General features: G+C 36.0%; 3 protein-coding genes across 3 annotated transcripts in view; 1 reads left to right on the forward strand and 2 right to left on the reverse strand.

Annotated features, from left to right (window-relative positions):
• Positions 1 to 5,532, reverse strand: part of LOC752284 (inactive tyrosine-protein kinase PEAK1) — a 31,398-nt gene extending 25,866 nt beyond the window's left edge. The window contains exon 1 of the mRNA XM_031000296.1: positions 5,405 to 5,532. The gene's annotated coding sequence lies outside the window, so the exon portion shown is untranslated. The remainder of the gene's footprint in view (positions 1 to 5,404) is intronic.
• A 2,171-nt stretch (positions 5,533 to 7,703) lies between these two features.
• On the reverse strand, positions 7,704 to 18,412 carry LOC590467 (meiosis-specific nuclear structural protein 1). The gene is made up of 8 exons (XM_790070.5): positions 18,040 to 18,412; positions 16,474 to 16,695; positions 15,837 to 16,067; positions 13,227 to 13,456; positions 12,561 to 12,777; positions 11,730 to 11,960; positions 10,450 to 10,710; positions 7,704 to 9,280 (listed from the first exon to the last, which is right to left on the reverse strand). The coding sequence occupies exons 1-8, from the start codon at positions 18,040 to 18,042 to the stop codon at positions 9,176 to 9,178; spliced, it is 1,500 nt and encodes a 499-aa protein (XP_795163.3). The 5' UTR covers positions 18,043 to 18,412; the 3' UTR covers positions 7,704 to 9,175.
• Positions 18,413 to 18,563: 151 nt separating this feature from the next.
• LOC590445 (proteasome subunit beta type-4) lies at positions 18,564 to 26,573 on the forward strand. The gene is made up of 7 exons (XM_790050.5): positions 18,564 to 18,750; positions 20,051 to 20,257; positions 20,906 to 21,052; positions 21,753 to 21,834; positions 22,221 to 22,337; positions 24,064 to 24,152; positions 24,946 to 26,573. The coding sequence occupies exons 1-7, from the start codon at positions 18,638 to 18,640 to the stop codon at positions 24,956 to 24,958; spliced, it is 768 nt and encodes a 255-aa protein (XP_795143.3). The 5' UTR covers positions 18,564 to 18,637; the 3' UTR covers positions 24,959 to 26,573.
• Positions 26,574 to 27,460: the final 887 nt, after the last annotated feature.

Consider the following 27,460-nt stretch of genomic DNA (forward strand, 5'->3'; position numbering starts at 1 on the left):
CCCTTATACACCACTACACCAGTCACACAATTCTCACAACAACATTAATTTTTATCTGATTCTACATCAGGCGCCCCACATATTTCACCTCATGTATTCCTATATTTATGTCATACATGTATATCCTGTATATCTTTCTTCTTGTAATACATGTATGAAATATCCATATAATTTTTATTTTAAAAAAATGGGGGGCGGGTGTGGGAGTGGTGGATTTGTTTGCATTACTGAGCTCAATTCAAATATGTTAGCTTGTAAATATGTTAGCCTGTATTTGCATAGCCCTTCCAGTGCAAACAAAATTGTAAATAAGCAATGATATGGCAAAACAATAAGTGGATGGGTATGTAAATGTAGGGTGTATGCCTGCCTCCATTGACACGTAGGTCACACTCTGTCTCTGCCTAAGTTCATGCATGATTGACATGTAAAGTTTGATCTTGCCTGTAGACAGCAAACAATCCATGTCTGACTGACCACACACTGTACACAGCTGTACATGCAGCAGCACCCCTTTGGAGTCTCCAGGTATTGTTGGCCTAACCAAACACGGGACCTCTTCTGAGTGTCAGAACCTGAGCAGCCTTTGTCAACAATCATCAATATTAACATGAGAATGAAGTTGCACTTCGCCAAGCATGCATGGCAACCGCCTTAATATTGTGCATGCTCGAATGAAAAACAGAGCCAGAAATCACAGAGACCAAGCATATGACTTTACTGAATTATTATTCTGATAAAATGGATATTTGAGAGGAATGACATAAATACATGTACTTTATCTGCTGAGAGCGGCATACATGTAATCTCTGTGTGTAAAAAGAATACAGGAAACGTCCTTTAAGATGCATCGAAGTAAAAAGTTCCTGATCACATTTGAATCATTTAAAACATCCCTATAAATAAATATGCCATGAATCATTCATCAATCTAATCTTTGTTGCTTAGAATGAGATTATAAAAAATACATTTAATTGGACTGGATAACTAATTCTATAATTGCATGTGCACTACAAAATGATATTTCTTTCAAAGCACCTTTGAATTGACAAGGAAATTACTCCACTCTATTCTTCATGGATAAAACACAAAGGAACAAACAGTCATTGTAGATGTACACATGTACATTCTAATCTCCTTACAGGATAATCTCAAATTTCTGAAAAACAAGAAGATTAAGATTCAAGGAAGAGGGAAGAGAGAAAAAGAATGTTAACTTAAAGAAAAGAAAAATAAAGCTCTCATGCTGTAGCCTCGTCTCTCTCTACTTTCCATCCAAACAAGTTCAGTCGGAGTCAGAGATCAAGGCAAACAAGATGAAACCTCATTGTAAATATTGACATCAGAATGCAAGTCATGGGTTCTCTCCACCATCCCTCCTACCAAGTTTTAACCAATAAATATTAAAGTCTTCCCAGAAAAATACCACAAAAACAAAATTACAAGACAAGAGGGGATAAAAAGGGCTACCATAAGGAGTCTGACCCAAGCCCCGGGAGTGACTCATATTGCTGGTATTTTCAACATCAAAATGTGACTAACTGCAGTAACCTTTCCATAACCCCTCCCTTATGAATTCTCTTTGAGTGCTACTGAGTAAAAGCTTGATTTCTTGATGAATTGTACAATCAGAAAGTCAGAGAAAAGGTCAAAAGTTCCGTTTAAGCCTTCTTGCTGTGAATGTATTTGTAGATTTGATTAACAAATTGAGTTTGAGAATTGAGGTTATCATTATGTCAACAAATTGATTTTGAGAATTGATGTTATCATTAAGTCATTAATATTAAAGGTTAAAATTTAAAACATCTTTCCCTTATGCAAAATACATTGTAACTAATATTTAAAAAAACAATTCAAAAGATTTTTGTTTACAAAAGGTTAGTCATCAAAAAGTTACCTACATGTATACTGTACATATATATTTGTCCCCTTCTTTGTGCAGTAGATTATTTCTCTGAATACAATGCAAGTACATGTATATGTTTTATTTGTTTTTCATGTATTCCAGTGGCAATTCTATTGTAATGACAACTGAATGCCACAGGGGTGTCAAACATAACCAATACTGTACTTGAAGAATCCATGGTTCTGCACAGTTAAAGAAGCATGCGTCATCGATCAGTTGAATAGAGTTAAGACGGGTTTAAGTTCTTTTGTTCTCATATTACATAGATCTGTGTTAAGCATCAAAACCTATTCAAAGTCTCCTGTGATACAGCTGTGTATTTTGTTTGTTTCTACATCTCCTTTTCCTGTTTACAAATTTGGGGAGGAGATACTTTCTCTTTCTACCATGACAAGAAGCTGGTGATTAGTGGTAGGGTCCATAACTTATAGGGAGGACTAAAAAAATAACCACACAGGGCCCAGGTTACTTCCGTAGTGTAAAGGTTCTGGTTTAAACAAATCATTTTAAATAAACAAACTTCAACAAATATCTCTTTGGTACAAGAAGGTATAATAGTGTTTACAGGATGTCATTACTTGTCTCTATCAGTTACCGGCTTGGAAAAGGGGGACAGATTTGCCTTACTGAAGTACCTGAAAGTTTTGGGCCATTAGTTGGAATAAAAGTCCTATTACAAATTTCTGCTTCTCATTCTTACAACAAAGTACATTTCTTCAATTGACATTGACATTAACATCAATTTTCATTTTTCAATGTTGGAATTTTAATTACAAAGGTAGAACTCTAAGAAATAGGAGTCTGAGCATTATGGTTTATAATCATGAAGTCTGAACTGTAAATTGACATGGAGAATACAAAATCTAGTTTATAATTCTTCAAAATATTCAAACGGTCATTTCAGGAAAAAAATATAAAATAATATAAATCACATTTAAAAAATGGCTTTGTGTATGAAGACATTGTTATAAATTGTGAATAGCAAACTTAATTAGCTTTTAAAAGAACTTTTAAAATACATTCAGGTGCTCCAACTAAGTCCATGTACTTCTAAGTTCTATCACATTTTTCTCTATACATGAGTTGCTTTTTATCTGTCTGTCACTCCCTTTCTTAAGCTCTGAGACGCACTTTTACTTGCACTCCTACTTTTCCAAATTCAAATGATTCAGCGTCTTAAGTTCTAAACATCTTTGTTACTATCACTCTACATCAAGAAACGGATCAATACAATGATAATAGACCCCTATTCTAATAAATTAAAGCCCATCCCATCGTGCTGTCAATTATCATCTAAGGTTGTTACCACTTTACTCAAATTCGTTGATGTTTTCCTCCTTGAAATACTTAGAGAAGAGATGTACATAAGAGGATAATCTGTGGATTGGCATATCATGACTGTTCTCCTTCAGTGTCAGGTGCCTGACCTTCCTGGAGAATAACAAGTAGTTTCTAAGACGCGTTCACACATGACAATATAAACTGCCTCAAAAGCTGCTACATGTAAGTATGACCAACAACTAAAATTATTTGTACAAAAGAATGACAAGTGACAGTGAAAAAGAAAGTAAATGCCATCAAAAAGGCCCCAAAGCCCACTCACTTTTTCTCACCATGTTATAAAAAAGATACATGTATACAGAAATATGTAAAGCACTAGGCGGATCAATGCCATTTTCTTTTGCTGATGCAGTTCACCATGTCACATAGTTATATGTGAACAATGCTTTTAGGATGGCAGAGAACTATTTCAAGAAGAGATCAATATCCTTTTATGATGCAATCTTTTGATTGCGAGCAAGAGGGCTATTGTTGTGCAACTGTTTGAAAATACCTGAAGGTGTGCTTCTGCCTATTCTTATTTTGGACATATAACTGACCCGCTTGTCAATCACTAAACTAAACTCTACTTTAAAATATACCAGGTAGGCTCTTTTAAATTCAAGGTTAGACTCAGTTGCTACTTTTACAACAAATTCTGATGCTCATACCTGTACAATGTAAATGATAGTACCTCAACCCCAAAACAATAACAAATAATGGGAAACAATACATGACCAGTGCTTCTACCTACACTGTTATTTAGAAACAATTACAATACCGGGTATGCAACTATTATAACATATTTAGCATAATAAGGTTACATGAACAGTCTAAATGTACTGTACAGTATTACATTTTTGTATATTACTGATACATGTATATGGACTGGATGTCTACTCTATGGAGGGGAAGCCATCATGAGTAAGAGTAAGTCTTGTTTATAATTTCATAAACATACACCTGTACAATGTAGTACTAGTAGTATGGTATGATGAGATCATCTGTTTTGAAAAAGTTATTAATTACATGTACTTTTGGACAGAATTTTAAAAAATGTAAAGAAAACTTTTATCTCTTTCAAGCCAATTTAGCAAACCACAATAAAGCTTTATTCTGAAGAAAAAAAATTAAAAGTCTTTGTAAGAATTATATACTGTACATGCAGAAACATGTAGACACTGTGATGAAAAATTAATTTGACAAGCCATTTGTAAAACAAAACATCAAAAACGTACTGAAAACAGCATACCCTGTAATTTGCCAATATCATTAACACGTACATGGGAGAACAACAACTGATATTAAATGCATTTTTCTTAACTAAGAATTTAATAACATTTAACAAAATAAAAAAATGTTAAAATTTACTATATCCATCTACTGTACATACATGTATGTAATAGAAAGTTATCAATCATAGATCCCTTGATGGAGATTCCTTATTTGAAAATGTCCGGTTTCCTTGCTCACAAACCCTAAAGGTAAATGTATTTTATGCCATGGTCACTACTCAATACATCACTTTGGCTTCTATTTTTTTTAATTTGCCAACAAGGGAGTAAAAAAAAAAAGTGGTCTCCATGTCTTCAAATTCCTCTCAACACAGCCTTTTTAGGAAGTGTTGTGATTAATCCCATTTTTTAGTTGCAACCAATTCAGATCTCGTTCTAGTATCAGACAGAGAACATGGCCAAGATTTAATAATAAAATACCATTTAACAGTGATAAGAATTACACTCTGAAATCAAACATTGATTGATCAAACATGGACCCTACCCTGATTAGAATGAACATAAAACATTACATTATTCATCGGTTGTTTTTATTTTTAAGGAGATAGAGAGGGGAAAAACAAAGAATGATAGATCTAGATCTAAAATAGATCTACCATTGAATTCCAAACTTTCCAACATAAAACTTGAGGCACAAGTTCGAAATCAGACACAAAATGCACAACTTCCAATGTCACTGCACTACGCACCACACGATCTCAACACTTCCCTGCACCCTGCTCAAATGGAACGGCCTACAGCTACATCAGGCTGACGAGCGGAAGAGGTACCCGTACCGCTCGGCTCTACAACCCCAGTACCGTTACCAATACCAGTACCACACTAACATAAAAATAAAAACTTCCATCACAAAGCATCCCGATATAATAGAAGCAAAGCTCACCTTAATGTACTTGATCGAGAGGTGTTACAGTATCACATTAAAAGTTTCATCTGATTCTTAAAACTACGAATTGAATGAAAAAGAAGAGTTATATCAATTGAGAACAAGCAGTCCAGTGGTGGTCGGTCAATGATGTGCTGATTATCATGTCAACAAAATCAAACAACAATCATAAATTGAACTTCTCGAGAGAGGGCGCTCGACTAGAAAGGAACTTTTGACTAAGTATAGCGGTAGTAGTCCGCCCCGTTTTGACAGAAGCAAGAGATGAGAGAAACAGTCCATGGTGAAAGTTTGAGCGAAACCAGATTAATTTTCGAAGTTGCAATCAGTCAGACGAAAATTGGCAACTCTGTGACGTATGATGCAAGCTTCCCTCCCATCTGCCCTGTTCCGAAAATAGAAATACAAAATCCATATTTTCCCATAAAGAAAATTTTCAATCATATATATACAATTATTGTAAATATGTTTTTATTCAAACCTTGTATGAAGCAAATCTCTTCCGTCATAAATAACCCCCAAAAAATCAAAGTTTATGACATTTTCTGTACAGAGAGGAGCTCGCATAATACATCATACTGTTACCAATTTGTGTTCCACTGATGACAGCTTCAAAACTTCATAACTTTTCTTTTCTAATATTTATTGGAATTTGCTCAAACTTTCACTAATTTTCCTTTCTCATTTTTCTTAAAATGAACTTAATATTAAGATGGACTTTCCCTTTAATAGCACTTTTTTAAAACTTATGTAAACAAACAAAAAGTCAGTTGGATTTGAAGTTGCTTTGTTTTCCTTACCATAACATGACTTTACAAGCATGATATGAATGGTGAACCATTTTACTTTTCCCAGCAAATCCTATTTACATCTTCTCTGAAAATGAATAAATTATTAAATTCTTTTTACCAAATAGGTTCATCTCCTGAGGCTGCCATCACAGTCAAGCTCTAGCTTAAGATGGTGGTTTCCTGCATTTTTCAATTTTGAAATGATTTGTTAACTATGTTTTTTTAATAATGATTGAATTGGTTTAGATTATTATATGATTATATATATGTGTATTTGATTTTTTTGTTAATAACACATATGTACATAGTTTGTTTATTACATTCTATTATGTTGAAAATGCAGAAATAAAATCAAATAAACGACTAGTTAGTTTCACTCAATTTTCCAGCCCAATACCCTTTTCAAATAAATAAAACCCATTGTCTGTGATCCAAGCTTTAAATTCCTTAACTCATTAATGTTTTGTTTCTCTTCCTCTCTGCTTCTCTGCTTCTCAAGTGCCCTAGACAATCCTGCCAATATATTTATATGCATCTCTGTCCCATCAGCTATGATTACAATTTTGTTTTGAATAAATTTTAAAATAAAAATCTCTGTTTAGAGTTATATTATGTATGTATTTTAAAGTAATATCTAATAGAGAATACCGGAATGCAACCCTCCCATACAGAGAGAATGTTTGGGGATCAGACTTTTTTAGCCCCCCTCCCCCCCCCCCCCCCCCTCTCTCTCTCTCTCTCTCTCTCTCTCTCTCTCTCTCTGTCAATATTACAAATAGTAAGGCTGTATACAATTTGAAACTTTGAGCCAATGGTTATAAAATAGCCAACAAACAACAAATAGCTTTCTGTTTACATACAAAAACTTTCAGGAAGAAAAAAAGTGTCACTCTCCCAGCACAAGAAAAGAGAGAGTATTGTGAATTGTGTCTAGTTCACTTGATCATTGCTATAATAAAAATTGTTTTTTGCCAAAGTCACAATGTTCATTTTTGTCTTGTTATAACTATTCATTTGCAGGGGAGGGTTTCACAAAGACTAAGATCAACTTTAAGTTGGACTTAACTATGGCAGGCTGTTCATGCCACTGGTTGCTCTCATCAATGGTCTCTCAATTATGATCTATAGATAATATTTTTTCCTTCAATAACAAACTATCAAAAAAGGTAAATTCTGTAGATTTGTGACCACAACTTGTACGTCCCTTGAAAAACCATTGCCAGGAATGGTTAGAGGACCTAGTGGCATGAAAGGCCTGCCATAGTTAAGATCAACTTAAAGTCTATCTTATTCTTTGTGAAACACTCCCCTGGTCATATATATATATATATATATATATATGACATCCATTATAACTGGGAGGTTACAGCCATTACTCAATGGCTATGGCTGTTTTACATTCATCATTGAATATTTTAATAGTTACATACAATATTCATTCAATCACAATCAATACCATAATCACATACACACCTTTTTACAAATAACTACCAGAGTCATAAAAATACTTTATCATCTTCTTTTTTTATTAACATAAATTGACAATAAGTATATACTGCAATATTTACATATATTTTCCAATCATACCTATGCTTATTATAAGCATAGAATATTCTTACCGGTACTCTAAAATAGCCAAAACATTTTTACAAGTTGGTTTAATTTGCAGATAATTATCACAGCAGACAAAGTCTTGAGGACACATGATTTCCTATTTTCTACACCTTCTACACTTTTTGATATGCCCATGTTAGCTGCTGTATTTTCTTAGCATGTTCATCTTTAGAAACAATACACTGTATAATAGGCACGCTATATTGTTGCTGAAATGATCTACAATGTACACTTGCTACAAAAGAGGTTTTCTGGACTTTGATTACTTATTGAATCTATGACTTGAATAAGTTATGCTTGTATTACTGCCCCCACTTGTAATGAAAGAATTTTAAATTAATGAACGTTTTTTTCTTAACAAGCGATTTGAAACAAATATTTGCCTCTGTTACAGTAATATAAAATAATATAACAAATGTTGAATGGTAAGTATGGTTCATCCAAAATATATATCCACAGGCTTTCCATATAAAACACAAAATAAACAATGAAAAACTCTGAATACAAAGATACATACATATATTCTCAGACAAGTCACATACAATGAATCATTAACGAAACATCACCCTTTTTTCAATACCATGGAATATGTACATACCGGTAGGTTTATTCTAGACCATTCTATTGTAGAATAATTTCAACAGATTAAAGGCACAATACATCGTTGTATTCAAGAGAGTAAATAGTAATAAATATATTCTAGATCAATGTTTTTGATGTTCAACCCGACACATATTTCCAATTAGATTTAATAACCAGGACTCTTTCCCACCACCATATCTGACATTGAGTTCATTAATGCATAACAATAAGTTTGACTAAATAACATAACGTTTTATGCTATCTTTTATTCCAAACAATCTGTGGCCTGGGCCAGCAAATATTGCATACGCTCTGCAAATGTTATCATTCAACCCTACACACTACTTCTGTGTCTTGCTAAACCTTAACAAGAAATGAGAAACCTTACCCATGCATTATAAAAAATGATGATCCGGAATTCTGCGTACGCATTCTTATATTGATACCCATAATGAATTGAAGTGCTGTACAAATTTTGATGTTAGTACGTGTATGTCCTAAATAAGCATCCCCATGAAAAAAAAATCTGAATATCCCTTTTTTCATATTTTCTATATTTTTCTTGAGTGCTATACATACATGTATATGAATTGTATATGAATTATTGAATGTAGCTCATTCTAAAACTACTACCAATACAAAAAAAAATTCCTGTATCAATACTAATCAATTTCAAGGTGACACAAAAATTGGTCCATCCATACATTTGCAAGAGAAGTTCTGTTCTTAAGTTGATTAGTGCATGTTTTAGTACTATTCAGAGTACATTTATCAGCATTGTTTATTCCCAGCCTTCAGCACTATGTATGTTTCTCTGTCTGCCACTGTAATTCCTCTTGAAATCATCATCAAACAGTTCCAGGTCTTGCTCGTTTCTGATAACACCCTAGAGAAGAAAAGAGAAAAATAATACAAATTATTTTAAAAGGATCAGGAACATTTCTTTGTGTTCAGGAAATTAATATGTAACTATACAAACATGTTAGCAATCAGTAGACAGGTTTACTAACATATTCAAATTGTACGCATACCATTTACACAAAGGTTGTTTATGACAACCTGAAAGCTTGCTTGATGCTTGCCCGACATTGCAACAAGTAATTTATGCAGACTGGATTTGAAGTAATGTAGTTCATTCCTTAATAATAGGTTTATGGAATAACTCATCACTGGGTCCCCAGGAAAGAAACATCCTTAAAATTGAATATGTTAGTAAACCAAGCCATTCAGATGGTGTTCAACACTGTGTATCCTCAGGAATAAGCACTTTATGATCCAATTTTATTGAAGATAAAGTTGAGTTCTGGTCATGCGATTGCATTGTGAAAAAAACGGTGTGGAATCGATCAGAAAAGGTTGATCATGTAGCAGCATATAAGTATTAGTGTGTACTGCCAAAATGTGTACTATCAAAATGATAAGAAATTTGGCCCAGTCTTGGTAAAAGTATCAGGCACTGTACACAGAAAGATGTATATGGCACTACACAAACATGTGGCATAAAAATGAGGCCAACATTTTTAAGCTGTTACATGTCATATTTAGAATATGAAGGCATTTGAAGAGCAATACTTTTTCAGGGAACATTTTTCTCTAATGTTCTTCCACTTTTGCATAATAACAATAAAAACGCTCCAAAATTATTTTTCACCTCTCCCCAGAACTCAACCTTCTCTTTGAATGTTGCATTAGGCAATAGAAATGTCATGTTGAAATCCTACCCTCTCACTCACTCAAATTCAATATATCAAGAGTTTAATTCCAAAAGGAGCTACATCCATTTTTGTAACTTCTGAGAAAAAAGAAATTGTTTACCAGATTTTGTATAGGCGTCTATGGAAAAATGATATTAGAAGGTGCATTTTTTATAATTGCTCCCAAAATGTAGGTAAATAATTTTTTTGAAAGACGGGTACTTTAGTGAACAATGTTCTGATATCAATAACTTACTTTGAATTAAAATTGGATTTAGCTCCTTTTGGAATTAAACTCTTCAGATTATTATACAGATCTATAGACAACAATGATTGATAAAGAATAAAGAGCCAAGTTTACCTTTGGCAGGAAACCCAGGAGCTTGGATGCATGCTCCTTGAGGAGCCTCTGTCTCTCCTCCTCGATGATCTGCATACGGAGCCTCTCCAGGTTCTCAGCCTCCTCGCGCTCGTCCCTCTCCCTCTCCTTGTCTGCTGCAAACTGGGCACGACGGTCTGCGAGAAGGTCTTCTACACGGCGCTTGTGTTCCTGCTGCTTCATGCGACGACGTTGGGCATTCATCTGCTCAATGCGATCATCCTCCTCAAACTTAGCCAGCATCTAAAGAGAAAGATACAGTTGTGAGGTTACAAATTAATGTTGATTTAGCTAGGCATTTGTCACAAGTGAATTCAATGCAAGAACTCAGCGATAGACTATTTGATCATGATTTACATCTTTATTTTGTTTAGAGCAATACTTCTAGTTCATACAGTAAACAAGTATTGTCTTGACTGATTGAATGAGAAGGAATACAGGATTTAATTGGATCAATTAAGTCCAATTATTTAAGAAAAGAAAGCACCTGACATTGCGCTAACATAAAAATTAACCAAAAAATGCTTGGCATTCAAACATTAAGATAAGATATACATGAATCTTCATCTACATGTACAACTATTTTTAATCTAAAAAGAAAAGACATGATGAGTGGAGCAGTTTGGATCAAAAATGATTCTCAATATGGATACATTGGCTGCTGAAAGTGTTCATGCACTTCAACACCATGTTAAATATACTAGCTATGTCCCTTTTGCAGCCAGCATCAAATTCCGTAGAACTTTGTAGGAATTACGAATGCGTCATGTTTGTCCTATCTGTGAAATTTAAACATTTGCAGTGTCCTAGTATTCAAATTATGAAAGGAAACCTGTTTACCTTCTAGACTTCACTGTCAGACACTATTGAGTGACTGACTGACATATTGTTTGCTTTGGTAATAACATACATAAAATGAGCTGTAACAGGTACATGAGCATTTTTCTACAACAATAACCCACTATTTCTGATGGCCAAAATTAAACAGATTGAGTCTTTGTGCAGCACAAAACGTATGACCATTCAGTAAAAGGGTCTGAAAATCAGGTTGTTATTTTCCCACTAAAAGCCATTTTCAAGCCCTTTTGTTTTGAGGGAAGTTCTAAAATAGTATCGTCTTTGAAATGCCGCTGGAATTTAACCTTTTTGTTTTGTTGGCCTGCAAATGGGACATAGTACCTTTAATAACAGCCTTCTGGCTCTCAACACAGAAAGTAATGATAAAATGGTCTGTATATAATATATTTTCATATGTAACTTACCTGGCGCTTGAACTCTTCTTCCTCGCCCATCTCAGCCTGCCTGCGCATTCTCTTGAGTCTGAGCTGCTCCTGATAGGTCTTCTGGAGCTCCAGTCTCTGCCTGATCTGCCTCTCAATCTCGGCCATCTCCTTCTGGCGCTGTGTCTCCTCCTGCTCCTCGTGGTAGAGCTCCTCCCTCACCCGCTCCATCTCTTCTTCCATGGCACGCTTCCTGGCGATGTCATCACTCAACTGTAGGGTGGAAGGAAAGAAAAGATAAATTGAATGTCATTCACGGACTACGGAAGTCAAACCAGCATACTGGGGGGGGGGGGGGCGTTTCACAAAACCTTTTTCCAATGACAAATGACAAAAATCAGTGACAACTTTACTAATAACCAATCAGAAGCAAGGATTCAGTAGCTTATAACTAAACCGGTCATTTGTCACGGATGACAAGTTTTGTGAAACGCCCTCCAGATCACTCAAGGGAAGCACACAATCACTTTCTACACAAAGGTGATCTTTACATACAAGTTATATTTTATGAAAGGTTTTCCACCAAGAAACCTTAGTAGACAGATGGCCCTCATTCCCCTACTTTGATTAAATCTGACCCTGGGTCTGAAATCATATTTAGCCAAACGGAAACGTAATTCTCCTACTAATTTCTTTTGTAAAATCTGAGTTTGGACAAGAGCCTACACCCAGCAATAGATTTAAATTTCATAAGAAAACAGACAATATAGTTTTTAAATAAAGGTGGTTGCTAGAAGAGGAAGTAGTTACAGAACGGTAACTTGAATTTGAATCTTTGACAAAAACGGTATGCACTGAACACTCAAGACTTACGTTCTTCTGGACCGAAGCCTTGGCCTCCTCCTGCTGCCGCTTGTTCTCCATTCTATCCTCTTCCCTGTGCTGTTGGAGTGTGGCAAACTTGAGGATCTCCATGTTCTCTTGCTCCATCTTCTGTCTCTCCAAGTCCTTCCATTTTTGCCGGGCGACTGCATCCTCATCGATGTAACGCTTGGTGGCATGTTGCTTCTCATAGTAGATCTCCCTTTCTCTGTGCGGATTTAGACCAAGATAAGACTTTGGTGATTATTATCTCTTCTTTTGAGTATCATAAAACAAATTTGTTCAACATTGGAAATCATAAACCTTATATAAAATGTGTCTTGTGCGCCGTCCTCTACTTTGCAAATATGTGTAAATACTGTCTAACTGTATAAATATATATATATATTTATACATGTGTTAAAAACAGATATTTGCCGCTTTATTAAATATTTCTTTCTTTTCTGATTGAATTAATTTCTTAAAAGTTCGTTTGAATTTTTTGTCACCAGACATTTGTTGTAATTGGGTATGTTAATGTTATCAACATTTCTCATTTATACTTCTATCACAGAAAAATAAAAACCAATATTTCTTAAAGCCATCATTATTACATACAGTTATGCATATCTCTACGACGTTCATTCCATAAAAAAAAAATAGAAATTCAATTGGTACCTTTCATCCTCTTCATGGATCTTCCTCACAATCTCATCAATCATGAGCTTCTCCTTGAGGAACTCCTCGTAGTCCTCCTGTTTCCTCTTCTCCTTCTCCTCCAGCTGTTTCTCCAGCTCCTGCTGGTAGTGCACACTCTCCTGGTACTGCTCCACCAGCTTACGCTGTTCCTGAGATTCAGCACGGGCCGACTCGTCCATCATGAGACGAGCGATCTCGGCGTCACGTGCCTAATAATTGAAAGGAAGAGTAATGTGTTGAATACTATGATTGCAATGAGACAGAGTATCATGTTGAAATGATTGGTGCAACTGTGCATTGCAGCGACACATATAATTATTCTGCAATTAGAGAAAGACAGAAAACCAGAGAGAGAGAGAGAGAGAGGGATAACACAGACTGACCGTTCCCAATCATGTAGTAATTTACAAAGGACTTGTACTGTAATTGCTTCTTTGTCTAATATACGCTGGACTATGAACATTGTTTCAAGGTTAATATAGATTTTTTTCCCCCTCAATACTGAACTGTCAATACATACAAAATAATACAGCACCTTTTTGCCGCCGAAAAAAATTCAAAGTCGGGGGTAGGGTTTATACACGGTACACCAAAAAAAAAAAAAAAAAAAAAAAAAAAAAATTTAAAGTTTCGATTTATGCCCCTCCACCTGGTGCTATGCCTGGCAATGTCTCCCAGCTCAGTAATAGGTGTGTTGACTCACTACTAGGAAACTAGAACAACACTCAAATTTGTCTGTCATCTTGGTTTGAAAGTAATCTTTCTGATAGATCTCAATATGTAGTTTATAATAATAATTCCTACACATGGTGTACCACAAGGTTCTATCCTAGGTCCTCTACTGTTTTTTTAATTAACATTAATGATCTTACACATTCAGCTGCACCTCGCAGTTAAATGAAAGGCCTTCCCGCATGGGTTTTTATTAACACGGACCTGGCTTGTTTTTTTTGTTTTTTTGTTTGTTTTTTTTAGGGCGAAAAAGAGGGGTGCGGTTAATACACGAGGGCGGTTTATACAACGTTAATTACGGTAATCACTCAAAATGGGCAAATTATACATGTCCTGAAAGCGTAGACCAATTCGAACACACACATTCTGCTCTAAAGTCTTGTAAATATAAATGAAACGCGGTAAGAAGCTTTTTCCAAGAACTTTCTCAGAACATCTATTCCTGGATTGAAAATTTTGTTTGAGCAGTAGGCCGATTATGACGTCACTGGTTGGGCACGATTGCAATTCGAGGCCTCAAGCTCGCCTTTCACACAGCTTGCGTGCGGTATTTTGCATATAAACGTTTACATTGTCCAGACTTCGCATGCTTCATATACTGACCAGAAAGTGGAATAACAGTCTCTAGAAATCATGTAATTACATATAATATTAAGCAGGGCTTAAATTAATCCAAGGCCACCAAGGCCATGGCCGTGGATGCCCTTTTGATTGGCCTCAATGCCATTCTCATTGGCCTTGGAGAATTGTTGTGCCATTTCCAATTCTTCCTATTTGTGCTGTAATATAGGAATGTGTCCTACAGAAAAGTGGCCTTGCCCTAAACATATTGAAATTTAAGGCCTGATTAAGCAAATTTATGTAATATAATACGAGGGGTGAATCGTGCAATTTGATTTGTCCAAATACCCTTCCGTTCTGTGTAATTTGCTGAGATGTTTTGTATTTGTTCGGTTATCATGCCTTGGCATGATAGTGATTGCTGTTGATTATATACGGAGACCATGATGAGTGAATCGCGAGTGTCCCTTTGCATTTTTATGATGTTCTATTTATGAATGGCGATTTCAGTGTAGTTGATTTTTGCCAAATATAATCTCACATCTAATTTTGTTTTGTTATCCGTGAAATTTGCCAAAAAGCCCTACACATCCCGAAAAATTAGAAAGTGTCTCGCCCAATCACCCCAGTGACAGGGTGCATGACAGATCGATCGCCAGTTGAGCAGGGCCGGGGGAGCTGAGCGGCAGCTGGCAACTCAGCCAGCTCGCGCTGATATGCTATCACTTGACTTGCACCAGCATCGACGCCGTCTCCTCCGAATTGTTCTCTTTCTTCCATCCCTCCTACACCCCATCATCATCATCGTCACTATCACTATCACTACCAGTACCACTAGTTATGGAGCTGTGCTCATCAACTTCGAATTCTAAATCAAGCAAAACCTCTTCTTCGACCCGGACATTTTGATCAGATATTTAGTGTTTGAGTGGCATTTGTATACGTATAATGCATGCAGCGCAGGCGAGAGTTGTGTGAGAGCTCTAGGGAGCACTCTCGCGCTCGATCATGTGCCCAACCTAATACGTCACAAATCGTATGTCACAATAGTGGGCCGATCAAGAGCGGAATAATCGGGTAGTAATTTCACCACTTTTAATAGCGGATAAATCAATTCTGTAACAATTTTTGAAAACTAAATATGAACCATTAGAAATATTGTAATGTTAACTTTGCAATGATACCAACATTATTAAGGTTAAAAGCCTTTTGAAACCTTCGCTCAGCTACTTTAAGCAAGCAAAAGATTGACAAATATAAATATACATGCAGCAATTCATATATTTTTCAGCTTACCGTCTTCTCATATTTGCTGGCCTCCTTCTCCGCAATTTGTGCTGCCCTCTCCCTGTTCATGTATCCTGCCCTTAGCTTAGCCTCTAGCTCCCTAAGCTCCAGGCTGTTCTCCCTAATCTGTTGGCGAACCTTCTCCTGGCGTTGGGTCTCCAGCTTGAGCTGCTGGAGCCTGTTGGTTATACGCTCCTCCTGCTCCATCTGTTGCTCCCTCTGAATCCGGTCTTGCTGAGCCTGGAGAGAAAAGGGAGTAGAGACAATTACATTTTAATACAGGATTATTAACTTTAAGTCCATATACAGGTACATCCTAATTCGCTTGAATGTACTATTCTTTGAGTGTTTATAATGGCAGTGTTTGAATTGTGTACATTATTGTCTTTATCTGCTGGAAAGTATAATATCATAAAGCTTTTCTTTTCTTTTCATATCTACAGTATATGAGCTATTTAAGATTTAGACACACAGGATCTACAATGTCATAGTAAAAGTTTTTGTTTGATTCTTCTATTTCACTGAAAATGTTGTAATCTCACCATCGAGCTGTAATCTTAAATTGTATAATTCTTGCATGGAATTACTACAATCACAGCTAGTGTATTAAAAGAAAAATTGTGCCCTAGCTTGGGAATAATCTTACCTTTAATATAGATTCTGACATGTTTCTTTCCATTTCCTCTTGTTGGACCCTCCTGATATGTCTCTTATTCTCCACCCTCTCCTCACTGGCCATGTTCGCTTCTAGTACTTTCTCATTGGCAAGTCTTTTCAGGTGGTCCTCTCTGGTGTCTTCCTGGTGTCTTGCTTGTACCATCATGCGCTCCTGGGTCGCATGGGTCAGGTTTTGTCTCCGGGTGGTCGTCTGCAGAAGTAAACATCAACATTTATGAAAGTGGCAGCTGGTTAAACTGAATAAAACTAAATTCAATATTCTTCCATTGTCATAGAGCTAGAGCGTATTTTTTTAGTCATCATAAAACCACAAACTATTTAGGCAGAAGATACCTGCAATGAACCTGTAGATCTAGATCTCTAACATCTACCCCCCTCCCCCTATTTCTGCGCATGAAGGAAGATGACGTCATCCAGGGGTGGATCTAGCTTTTTGCTCAGGGGGGGGGGGGGTTGACCAATAATGACGATGCAGAGCATCGTTCACGAGCCGCGAAGCGGCGAGCCGATTTTTTTGGGGTGTTTATTTGAACCCCGTAAGTGATGTTTTCCTGGCATCTATTAACACAATGGAGACCATAAAAAGCAGTGAATGATAACGTCTTTTTAAATCAAGTAACAGTTAAATACACAGTTATATCCAGAGTTATCATGTGTTTGGTTAAGTTACCAGATGAGTTGAATATCTTCTCACAATATTTGCACTTGAAAGGGTTTCCCTCCAGCGTGCGTTCTTTTTTCTTTCTTTTTTTTTCTTTTTTTTTTTCCTTTTTTTTTTTTTTTATTTTAATGTGGGGATTTTGGGGATGAGAATCGGCAACGCTGGCCTAGCTTGTCACTTCGGCGGTGGCCCGTGTCCTCAAAAAAGCTGATGGGGGGGGGGCAAGGGACTCTGTGACATTTGTTCGCCCAACCCCCCCCCCCCTCCCCCCAAAAAGAAATAATAATAATAATAATAATAATAATAATAATAAATGAAATGAATACATAGAAATAGAATGAAATAAAATTACAAGTTTTAAAAAAAAGAAAAGATTTAAAAAAATGGTCCCCGGATTTTTTTTTTGGGGGGGGGTTGCAACCCCCCCAACCCCCCCTCTAGATCCGCTTCTGTCATCCATTGACAGTAACAGTTTAAAATACAGCTGCAAGATTTTCAACACAGAGTTCAATTTCGACGAAGAAAATCCTGAAAAAAGACCCTTAGGGCCCAAGGCTTAGGCTTAAACACGTTTTGGTGGCTCAAAGTACCACCAACTTAACGGACAGCAGACCCATGCATTGGCCGGCTTCTGTGTCTAGAATAAAGTCAAGAGAGGAGCCGACCGGGACCCTACCTAGTTGATTGATAGTTAAACTGTCAAGCTAGTTGAGTCTAATCAAATGTCAATGTCAATGAGACGATTTAATTTTTAATGAAATCTTGTTTGATTTGTTGCCTAAAATTAAAAGTTGAAATGATCTGTCTGATCTGGATAACCAGTCTACTAATTACATGTACCATGGAGTCTAGTTGAACAAAAGCAATTCTCACCATGTTGATGACCTCCCCAGCAGTAGGGTCTAGTGACTAAACTTAGAAATCTTCAAAACTACTCGATCCAGACAGTCACTTGATTGAACGTTTGTCCTTATCGTGCGTGGACGGTGGAGGCCGAGGTGTATGATTCTTGCACTGCTGCCAAGTGCCAGTGCTGGAGTTCACGGTGACAGTCCAATTGTACAGCCTACAGGAGCATTTCCCACTAACTGTTTCCTTTTATTTGAAGTTGGATACGAATTCTCTTTCTTGAAGTTGAAGTGAGCAGTTGATAGTTGCGGGAATGGTCAACGACAGTCTACAGTCATGACAGTGTAAATGCACACACTTCTACATACGTTGCAGCAGTATGCGTGCAATATGTATACAATTCTTCTTCCTTGATGATCAGCGAGATTTTACATTCACTTTGCATGCATACATAGCACACGGTGAACTTGTTTTGTGTCGTCAAGACAGCAGCTGGTCTCGCGAACTCCGAGATATATTGCTACGAGAAAAGTAACGTCAAGTCAGAATAGAGCTAAAGCGCCATCTGTTGTTGACGAAGTTTCAATTAATTCAGCACAAATCTCTCAACAAAAAAGTCAAAATGGACATGGAAATTCCAACGAGTTTGTGGACCCATGGACCTCGCCCAGGAGCTTTCTATGACCCTCCAGGTGGCGTAAAAAGTACAAGTACCATCCCAGCTAAGCACACTCTGTAAGTCTTGCATAAATTATTGTACAAAAAAAAAAGGCAATGGTCGTCGATCTTGTTTGAGTCTGACTGAGATGACTGTGCAAACCTTGTCATTGATTTGTATGGAATGAAAAAGGAACACTATTTCCGGTCAAGTGATATTTATTTAATTTAACACCCAATCTGATTTAAATGATGTTTGGCTGAGAAGCAGTACAATACAAACTTTGAATTTTTAAAATTGGTTCAGGTAAACTGGTAAAGCCGGGTTATCGCCAATTCTGTGCAGCTGAAATGACCGTTTTGAATTTTGGTAGACAAAACGGCGCTTGTACTTGTAGCCTTGTTCAGAAACCTATCCTAAATTTGACCCGTAACAGTAAGTACATACCGATGGTGGATTGCGGGCGGGCGAGCGCCTGTGTGAAGTAATCTAGACTACTGTATTATGTCTCAGATCCTCATTACGAAAGATAACTTCACACACTGACACAGGCGCCCGCCCGCCCGCAACCAACCATCGGTATGCACTTGTATTGTGCAGCAGTTTGCCGTGAAACCTGTGAAAAAGTGTATACTAACATCAACGTTTTTGCAAAATATAGATCTACTGCAAAAATAACAAGAAAATTGACACGAAATAGGTAATAAACATAACGACTTTTAACTCATGATCTTTATTTTGACATTTAAATTTAATGAATATTTACTTCCATTTTGGCCTAAATTTGGGTATATTTTAGTAGGGTATGATCTCCACGCCGACGCCGGAGTTATGGGTCAAATTTTAGATAGGTTTCTTAACAAGCGCCGACAAAAGGTATAGGTCTAGATCTAGGCCTAGCGCAATCTTATTATATTCGTTGTTCTAGTGATGGCAAAGCTGCAACACATGGTCTATGGAGAAATTTCATGATGATGTGCGTGTATACAATTTAACGAACAGTGCACACTGCCTTCATTGTTCGCAAGATCTAGTAGTAGAGTAGACTAAGTGAACTCTGGGAATAGTGAACTCTTCTTAGTCTTAATCTTACTACTAGTTAGAACAAAGCACTTTGGTAACAAAATTAACCAAAAATATGAGATTTTGGAATTTGGAGTGATGGCCATTTTGCTTAATTGCCCTACATGTGTTCGTTCATGATGGTAAATGCAAATACATGCGATGTACATTTACATTAAAAAAATGTGCTTACCTTGCAAATTTGATACTTACTTTACAATAATAATAATAAAAAGGGAGTTAGCTAAATTCAGCAAACTCTGTAAATTTGTACTTACATGTCTGTGACGTAAGAGTATTTTTGTTTTTATGTAGAAACCCTATGGTTACTGGAACCTCTACACTTGGAATGAAGTTCAATGGAGGTGTTATCCTTGCAGCAGATATGTTGGGTTCATATGGATCCCTGGCTCGATTCAGGAACATCTCCCGTGTGACTAAGGTCAATGACAACACGGTACTGACAGGGGCTGGAGACTATGCAGATTTTCAATTTGTCTCAGAATTGCTTGACCAAAAAATGTGAGTATTTTAGATAAGTTTTATGTTTAAATTGTGAATGGCAGGAACTTAACCAAAAAAAAAGAGGTGAAGGGGGGGGGGGGGGGGGGCAGGCATGATTTCCCCCAAAGAAATTGCATACTGATTGTTAAGGCTCAATATTTCAAAATACCTGGGCCAGCCATATGAAGAAAAGAAAAATGAATAGGAATTTGAAGGCCTATCAATGCATTTCTGGTGTATCTTATCATTATTTACATTGCCACAAGTCCTTGAACCTGAAGTACTAAAGTGTTGTATGACGTTTTGCATGTAGATCTAGGTACATGTACATGTTTATTTTTTGTAAGAAAATGTATAGTGGCTTAGTAACAAGCATAGAAAGATAAGAAATCCGGGTAAGTAGGCCTGACACCATATGCTTAATACAGGTCACTATCTGCAAATGGTAGTTGTGATTTGTTATTATGTGAAGATGATGCCCAGTAAGTTTGTGCATTTGCTTTTATTTTTACTGGTTCAAACAACCAATCTACTGCAGGATAAACAATCCAGAATAAATCATAGGAATTTTATCTCAAAATGCAATTCCCATACCAGAGCTCAAGATTAGCTTTAAACATTTTGACTCATCCATGTATTGTCTTCTTTCACTCCATTCACCCACAGCATTGATGATGAGTGTCTTAATGATGGACATAGCTTCACTCCAAAAGCTCTCTTCTCTTGGCTTACAAGAATCATGTACAATAGAAGGTCAAAGTTCAATCCAATATGGAACACCATGGTCCTTGGGGGATTCCAGAATGGAGAAAGGTGAGGTGCTTTTTTTTTTGCCACTGGAGAGATTCTTGTTCATTTTCAAGATGACATTACTGATTGTATGATGTCTTTTTGATGGACTAAATTTTGTTCAAAGACAATAGGTTTAGACCTCATTAATGTAGTGGCTCAAATTGTTGAATAAGTCGTGAATGAGATATCAAGTTAAATAATTTGCATATGTACACAATTTATATTTTACATTATTAGTTTGTATATCGTAAGACATTGTTGAGTATTCTTGTTTTTTTTTTAAAGTATCAATGGTAAAAGTCAATTCATTATTTTTGATTTTGTTACGTTTTCTAAACTGATTTGTACCAAAATACTTTGTTTAGCTGTTTAAGGGGTTAGGCTCGACTAGCACATGTGGTATTATCTGGCCCCTTTTACCAACCAATAGTTTCTCTTCTTGTATATGTAAAATCCCTGTATGCAATGTATATGTATTGCTGTTGGTAAATAAATCAAATCAAATAAAATCAAATTCGTGGTTGAAATGTGCATCACTCGGAGAGTTATACTTCCTTGTTTGGGACAAATTAGAATATTGTTGAAAACCAACCTTTACATAATAATAGTCTTAAGATAGCTCTTTCTCAATAGCCAATAACTAGGACATCTTTGGTTCATGTATAATTTGTCTTTTGTTATGTGGTTGTTTAGAATATGTACCTCATTATTTTCTTTACAGTTTCCTTGGTTATGTAGATAAAATTGGAGTAGCCTATGAATCCCCACATGTAGCCTGTGGTTACGGTGCCTACATTGCTCTGGTAAGTGCACTTAGTCATATGTACATAATCCTGTAAGACGATTATTTGATAGTTGGTTAAACATGTTATTAAATCCTAGTTTCATATTAGGCCTATTTCATATGTTTATGGCTCTAGAGGTACTATCTAACCTTTTTAAAAGGTGAAAAAAAAATTTTTTTAAATTATGCATCGGGTCCATCTGAAATTGCTAGCAAAAGAACATATAGGAAATTTTACAAAAAGATAATGTTGTTTAGAGAGAAATCTTCCTCCTTTGTATTTTTTGTTTTGTGAGTGCATTTTTTTGATACACTGGGGAAAAATAACATGAGAACATAGCCGATAGGCTGTTTGATTAATAGATTTGTCATGTTGAGCTTACCTTAATATATCCTTTGAACCAGCCAATGATGCGTGATGCTCATGAGAAGAACAGTAACATGACAGAGCAGGAAGCCAGAGCTGTCGTTGAGAGGTGCCTCAAGGTTCTCTTCTATAGGGATGCCAGATCATTCAATAAGGTAAAGTTGATAAAGGTTATAATACCTTTTAAAGGCAGGCTTTACTACTTCAGCTAGAAAAGATTAGACCACCCAGCGAGCCAGCGAGGTCACTGTGACAGGTGGCTATCTCATTAACTCAGCTCTCATTTAACATAAGAAAGAGGATCATGGGGGACCAACAGGCACCGATTAGGGAAGTTTTCTATATAGAGGGAGCAAGTAGCTACAAGTAGGACAGTGTGCCTTTAAGAGTCCTACAATGTATGGTAGAAAGAGTTTTGATCGATTTGGATCTTTTGCATCTTGAAATCATTTGCAACTTTGTGTCTGATTTGAGGATTGGGGATTGATATGGATCAATTCTCGCTACCCCAAATAGCGATTCTGCCGAGATCCGGGGAAAATCCTGAAAACGCGCATTGCATTATGGGATAGCTTTTCGACATTACAGCTTCCTGTGCAGGCGTTCGTGATCACAACCCTCTCTTTCACGGTAGAGTTTAACGGCCTTTTGTGCTAAAGTCACTAATTCTGCCCGAAGCTTTCCATTGCATATTATAATCTGTACAAATTACACTGATTGGCATCGATTTTAGTGTGCGTGAAAACTCTGCACAGCGAACACAGGCGCTATAGCGCCAGCGGGATGGGACTCTATACCGGAAGTTGTAGTGACGACCCGAGAGAGTGAAAATTACCTCGTCTCGCGAATTTCGAGATTTTCGTACCTATTTAGGGTAGCGAGAATTGAAACTCGTTATTACCGGTAGTTGTGGCCCTGGGGAGTGTTTCACAAAGACTAAGATCAACCTTAAGTTGGACTTAACTATGTCAGGCTGTTCATGCCACTATTTTCTGTCATCATTCACTGGCATTGGTTTCTCAAGGGACTTGCCAATCGTGGTCACAAATCTACAGAATTTACATTGTTTGATAGTTTATTATTGTTGGAAAAAATATTATCTAAAGATCATATTTGAGAGACCAATGGTGAGAACAATTAGTGGCATGAACAGCCTGCCATAGTTAAGTCCAACTTAAAGTCGATCTTAGTCTTTGTGAAACACTCCCCAGATCTGTTTAACATTCATTTGATTGTCACAAAAAAGTTGAACATGATCAGCCTGATATTTGGGCACCATGCGGTTGTTCACAATGTGCATCAAAGTTTGTGCAAACTTTCAAATGACTTAGAATACTTTTTTTTTCTTCATAGCATCTTCCCTCAAATGACAGGCTTGTCTCAAATATCCCTTAGTAACTGAATGAATGATGAAAATAAATGTAGAAATCAGTTTCTTTCTAGTGAGAGCTTTTTTTCCTGGATTTGCTGCATTAAAAGATTAGATTTCCATTGGGCAACTTGTATCTGTTTTCAAATTGTTTCAGCAAACTTCTACTTTTTGGCTTTTAGAGCTAAAATACTCACCTATGAAACAATTTAAAAACAGATACAAGTTGCCTAATGGAAATCTAATACTTTTAAGACTAGAAGTGATATAGATTTTCGTAATCCTAGGTTCATAACGTATTTGTAATAAATAAAAATTGATGTATGCAAAGTAGTAAAGGGTAGTAAACATTGAAGTTTGAATATTTATGCAAAAAAATATTTCATACAGAGAAGTTTTACTCTCAGTTGTATTGAGGTAGATTCCAGAACCTTGAACAATATGTAATGAATGATTGTAATAAGTTCATATCTTATGTCTCTTCTTTCCCCTTAATTTTCATTGTTTTTCAGTATGAGATTGCTGTTGTCACAGAGAAGGGTGTTACTATCGACCCTCCTGCATCATCAAAAACCAACTGGGATATAGCACCAATGGTAGAGTAAGTATCTAATTATATTATTTATAATTCTTGCTATGTTTTAGTTTTTGTCATGCGATTTAGATCATTTGAGGTTTGTGTAAGAAACTCAATAAATTTAAGTAATTGAGATTGGACAATGGATAATTTCTTTGTGGCACATATACATGTATTGTAAAATCATAGTAGCTAAGCTAAAGTGAGGGTTTTGATAATGGAGTGACTCTCATGTCAATTAAAGAAGGATATGATCATTGCAGTCTCAAAAGGGGAATCTTAGAAAAAAACTGTTATATTATCTTTAAAGGTATTATGTAGCTTTGCCTCTGAACCTAAACAAAATCCTGGATTTATCTAATGCTGCAATCATAATTATAAACCTTTAGGTTAGAAATGATTCACTTGACTTTTACAAGCCAATCGCATGTTTGATTATCAAGATATTAATGATTGGAATTCGAAATGTCAAAAAACGTTTTCCAGACGTTTTTTTTTATATAACACAACAGTCTATTCAGGAAAATGGGTATAGTAAAACTGCTCATTCAAAGATTTTTTACTTTTTTGACAAACTTAATGATCATTTTTAAGCGCAATTCTTTCAGGGCTTCAATATTACACCATATCACAGACACTGATAACATGTAGGGCCGTGCTTCTCAGATTTGTAAAACTGGAAACAATGCCTTTAAAACTAGGATGGTATGTAAAATGATCATGTTCTTCCCTTTCCTGTATAAATAATATTACATGCAACAAGGTATTGTACATGAATCAAAATTAATTTTGTATTTCTCATGTATTTCTCTTGCAGGGGATATGAATGACACCACCAGAGCTGAAGAGGCGTACATCTACGTAAATTAAGTAATTTTGTATAAACTTCCTGTAAATCCTTTTTTTTTTGGGGGGGGGGGGGGGTCGTAAATGAAGAAGACATTCATGAAAGAGTATAGATGATTAGGATAACAGTTTCATTATCAGCAAAGTATCTCCATTTCTGTTGATTAGGAGTGGAAAGGGGTACTATCCTAATGTAGCCTTTCTTTGCAAATACATGAAGGGTTGGAGAAAGAGGTCAGCAGAGAGAATGTGTAGTGTTAAGAAACAATTTCTCGTATATGTTTGCATTCCAGCAAAAGTGGAAGTGTTTTCTAAATGTAAGAAAATAATCAGGCCTTCGTCTTCATTTTACCGTTATGTTTCCTTATTCTGTTTGTTGTGGCCACATAGCATAGATATATTTTGCTCTAAGGTGAAGTGGTATAGTTCCCTGACTTAAGCTGATTGTTCTATGACCTAAACAACTTAAACTTTTGTATATAAAGTGCAATTGGTGCACATTATGAACCAGTATATGACCACAAACCATACCAATTGTACCTTAGGTGTTATCTTTAGGTATGTCAAGTACACTGTAGTCCATCTTTTGATGTTATTCTGTAATCCATGGGGTAAATCCACTGTTCCAGCCATAAGGAATTTATTATTAGAAAATATTCTATGAGAACCTATAATATTTAAACAAACTGCATTCAGTTCAGCAAGGTGTTATTTATGTCACATCTGCACATGGTCATAGTACTAACTACTAAGTAATTGTTCCTAATCACGATCTCTCCTGAATTAGTTTATTCCTATTGTGTAGCCATTCAAGGATACATGTATTCAGTTTTCTGTAGATGACTTTGAGGCCTGCTGTTGAATGTCATTAATTTGCCTCATTTTTCAAAATTCAGGTTGTAATTCATATCAAGTTGGTCTGTGTAAATAAACATGAGATAATATTGAAGACGGCTAAGTCGTTAGAGGTTTTGAATTCTGATTAGAAGTAATGGTTAAACCAAGTCACCTGGTCCTGTGAGCAAAGACTACAGCTTTGTGCATGCATTTAGCACAGCAATTCACACATTAAAATGTTGTTGAATGCTATTTCCGTTTTAATATTCAAAGCTGCTTAAATGTTAGGGTTCAATTTGTGAGAAATAGTTTTAGTTGTATCCAACATGAGACAAAAAAGGAATCTAGGAAATATTTGTTATTGAAAAGCTGATGAAGGAAGTTTCGACATAACGACATGTTTCCACCGAGTGTGCAGTGACTTTATGTTTGCTCATGTATCGGAAGGAGATCATGTGAACTTCCTTGAACAGTGGAAAAGAACCTCAGAACATGTATAGTATCCTTTGTATAGTGTCAAGCATTTGCAAACATTGCTGTAAAAGGTTTCTTCAACAATGTTCAGACTTTAGGAATGTCTCATGAAATAGGTTGTGATACAAATTCAATTGTTTCCTCATGTATGATCTTAAATTACAGCAATGCCATGGTAAGGAATTTGTTTTTGAAAATTGTTATACCCTGTTAAATTTATTTGTGTACAAACTGTACTTGTATTATAGCTGAAAGCTCAATGATTAATAAAGACAGTTGATCATACAATTTCCCTTATTGAGTGAAACTATTTCATTTCAGCAACATTTGTTATTTACTGGTATCGAATTAGAAATCCACATTTTGAATTTTATCCAAGCCCGAAGGGTTGTAAATATTTAATAGGTAAAGTTTAGTAAGAAGGGACCTTGGGCATAGATGGGATTTCAGATTTGAAAGTATACTTTCTTATTCGATGAAACTTGGACTAAAGGGGGTTATCAAGTATCCCCAATAATGTGAGAAGAATATCAGGTCATAAAGTCAAGGTCAAAGGTCATTTGACTATGTTGTGGCATCATCAAAAATGTAACCTGAGGTTAAGTTTTTTAATTTTTATCATAATTATGAAAGTATACATTCCTATTCCATGAAACTTTAACATAAGGGTTATCAAGTATCACCAATCATGTGATTAGTCTTTTAGGTGACAAAGTCAAGGTCAAATGTCATCTCAGGTCTGCAAACTTAGATCAAGATTTGCAATTGTTAGCATAATTTCAAAAGTGTTTGTTCAAATTTCATGAAACTAACCCAAGTATCACAAATCATATGACACTAATTCCATATTAATACTTCATATTAATCATTATGGAATACATGATACATAATGTACAAAATATGAACGGACACGTTTAACATGTCTTTTTGGGGTCACAAGGGCGTTAATTCCATGTCAAAATAATATGGATCAATGCCATTGTTGCTCTAAACAGCCGATGTTACATAAATGCGAAATGGATATATAGAATTTAGAAAGAATACATGCGACTAATGTGTAAGTAACTTCATAAAGAAAACAAACAAATGTTATCTGTACTCTACGTTCATATGAAAGCTGTTTAACAAGTATTAATTATGAAAAATGATACAGGAACGAGAGGAATGGTAGGGAG

This window comes from Strongylocentrotus purpuratus, unplaced genomic scaffold, assembly GCF_000002235.5.
Source record: "Strongylocentrotus purpuratus isolate Spur 01 unplaced genomic scaffold, Spur_5.0 spur5_scaffold_6, whole genome shotgun sequence".
Classification (NCBI taxonomy): Eukaryota; Metazoa; Echinodermata; class Echinoidea; order Camarodonta; family Strongylocentrotidae; genus Strongylocentrotus; species Strongylocentrotus purpuratus.

What these genes read in the sequence shown, in the direction of transcription:
- LOC590467 (XM_790070.5), bottom strand. An exon ending in TGTCAGAATCTATATTAAAG is followed by an intron (nt 16,068 to 16,473) that starts GTAAGATTATTC and finishes TTTTCTCTCCAG; the next exon opens with GCTCAGCAAGACCGGATTCA. An exon ending in ATCCATGAAGAGGATGAAAG is followed by an intron (nt 12,778 to 13,226) that starts GTACCAATTGAA and finishes AAATCCGCACAG; the next exon opens with AGAAAGGGAGATCTACTATG.
- LOC590445 (XM_790050.5), top strand. Translation starts at nt 18,638, where the DNA reads ATGGACATGGAAATTCCAACGAGTTTGTGGACCCATGGACCTCGCCCA. An exon ending in GAATTGCTTGACCAAAAAAT is followed by an intron (nt 20,258 to 20,905) that starts GTGAGTATTTTA and finishes ATTCACCCACAG; the next exon opens with CATTGATGATGAGTGTCTTA. An exon ending in GGATTCCAGAATGGAGAAAG is followed by an intron (nt 21,053 to 21,752) that starts GTGAGGTGCTTT and finishes TTTTCTTTACAG; the next exon opens with TTTCCTTGGTTATGTAGATA.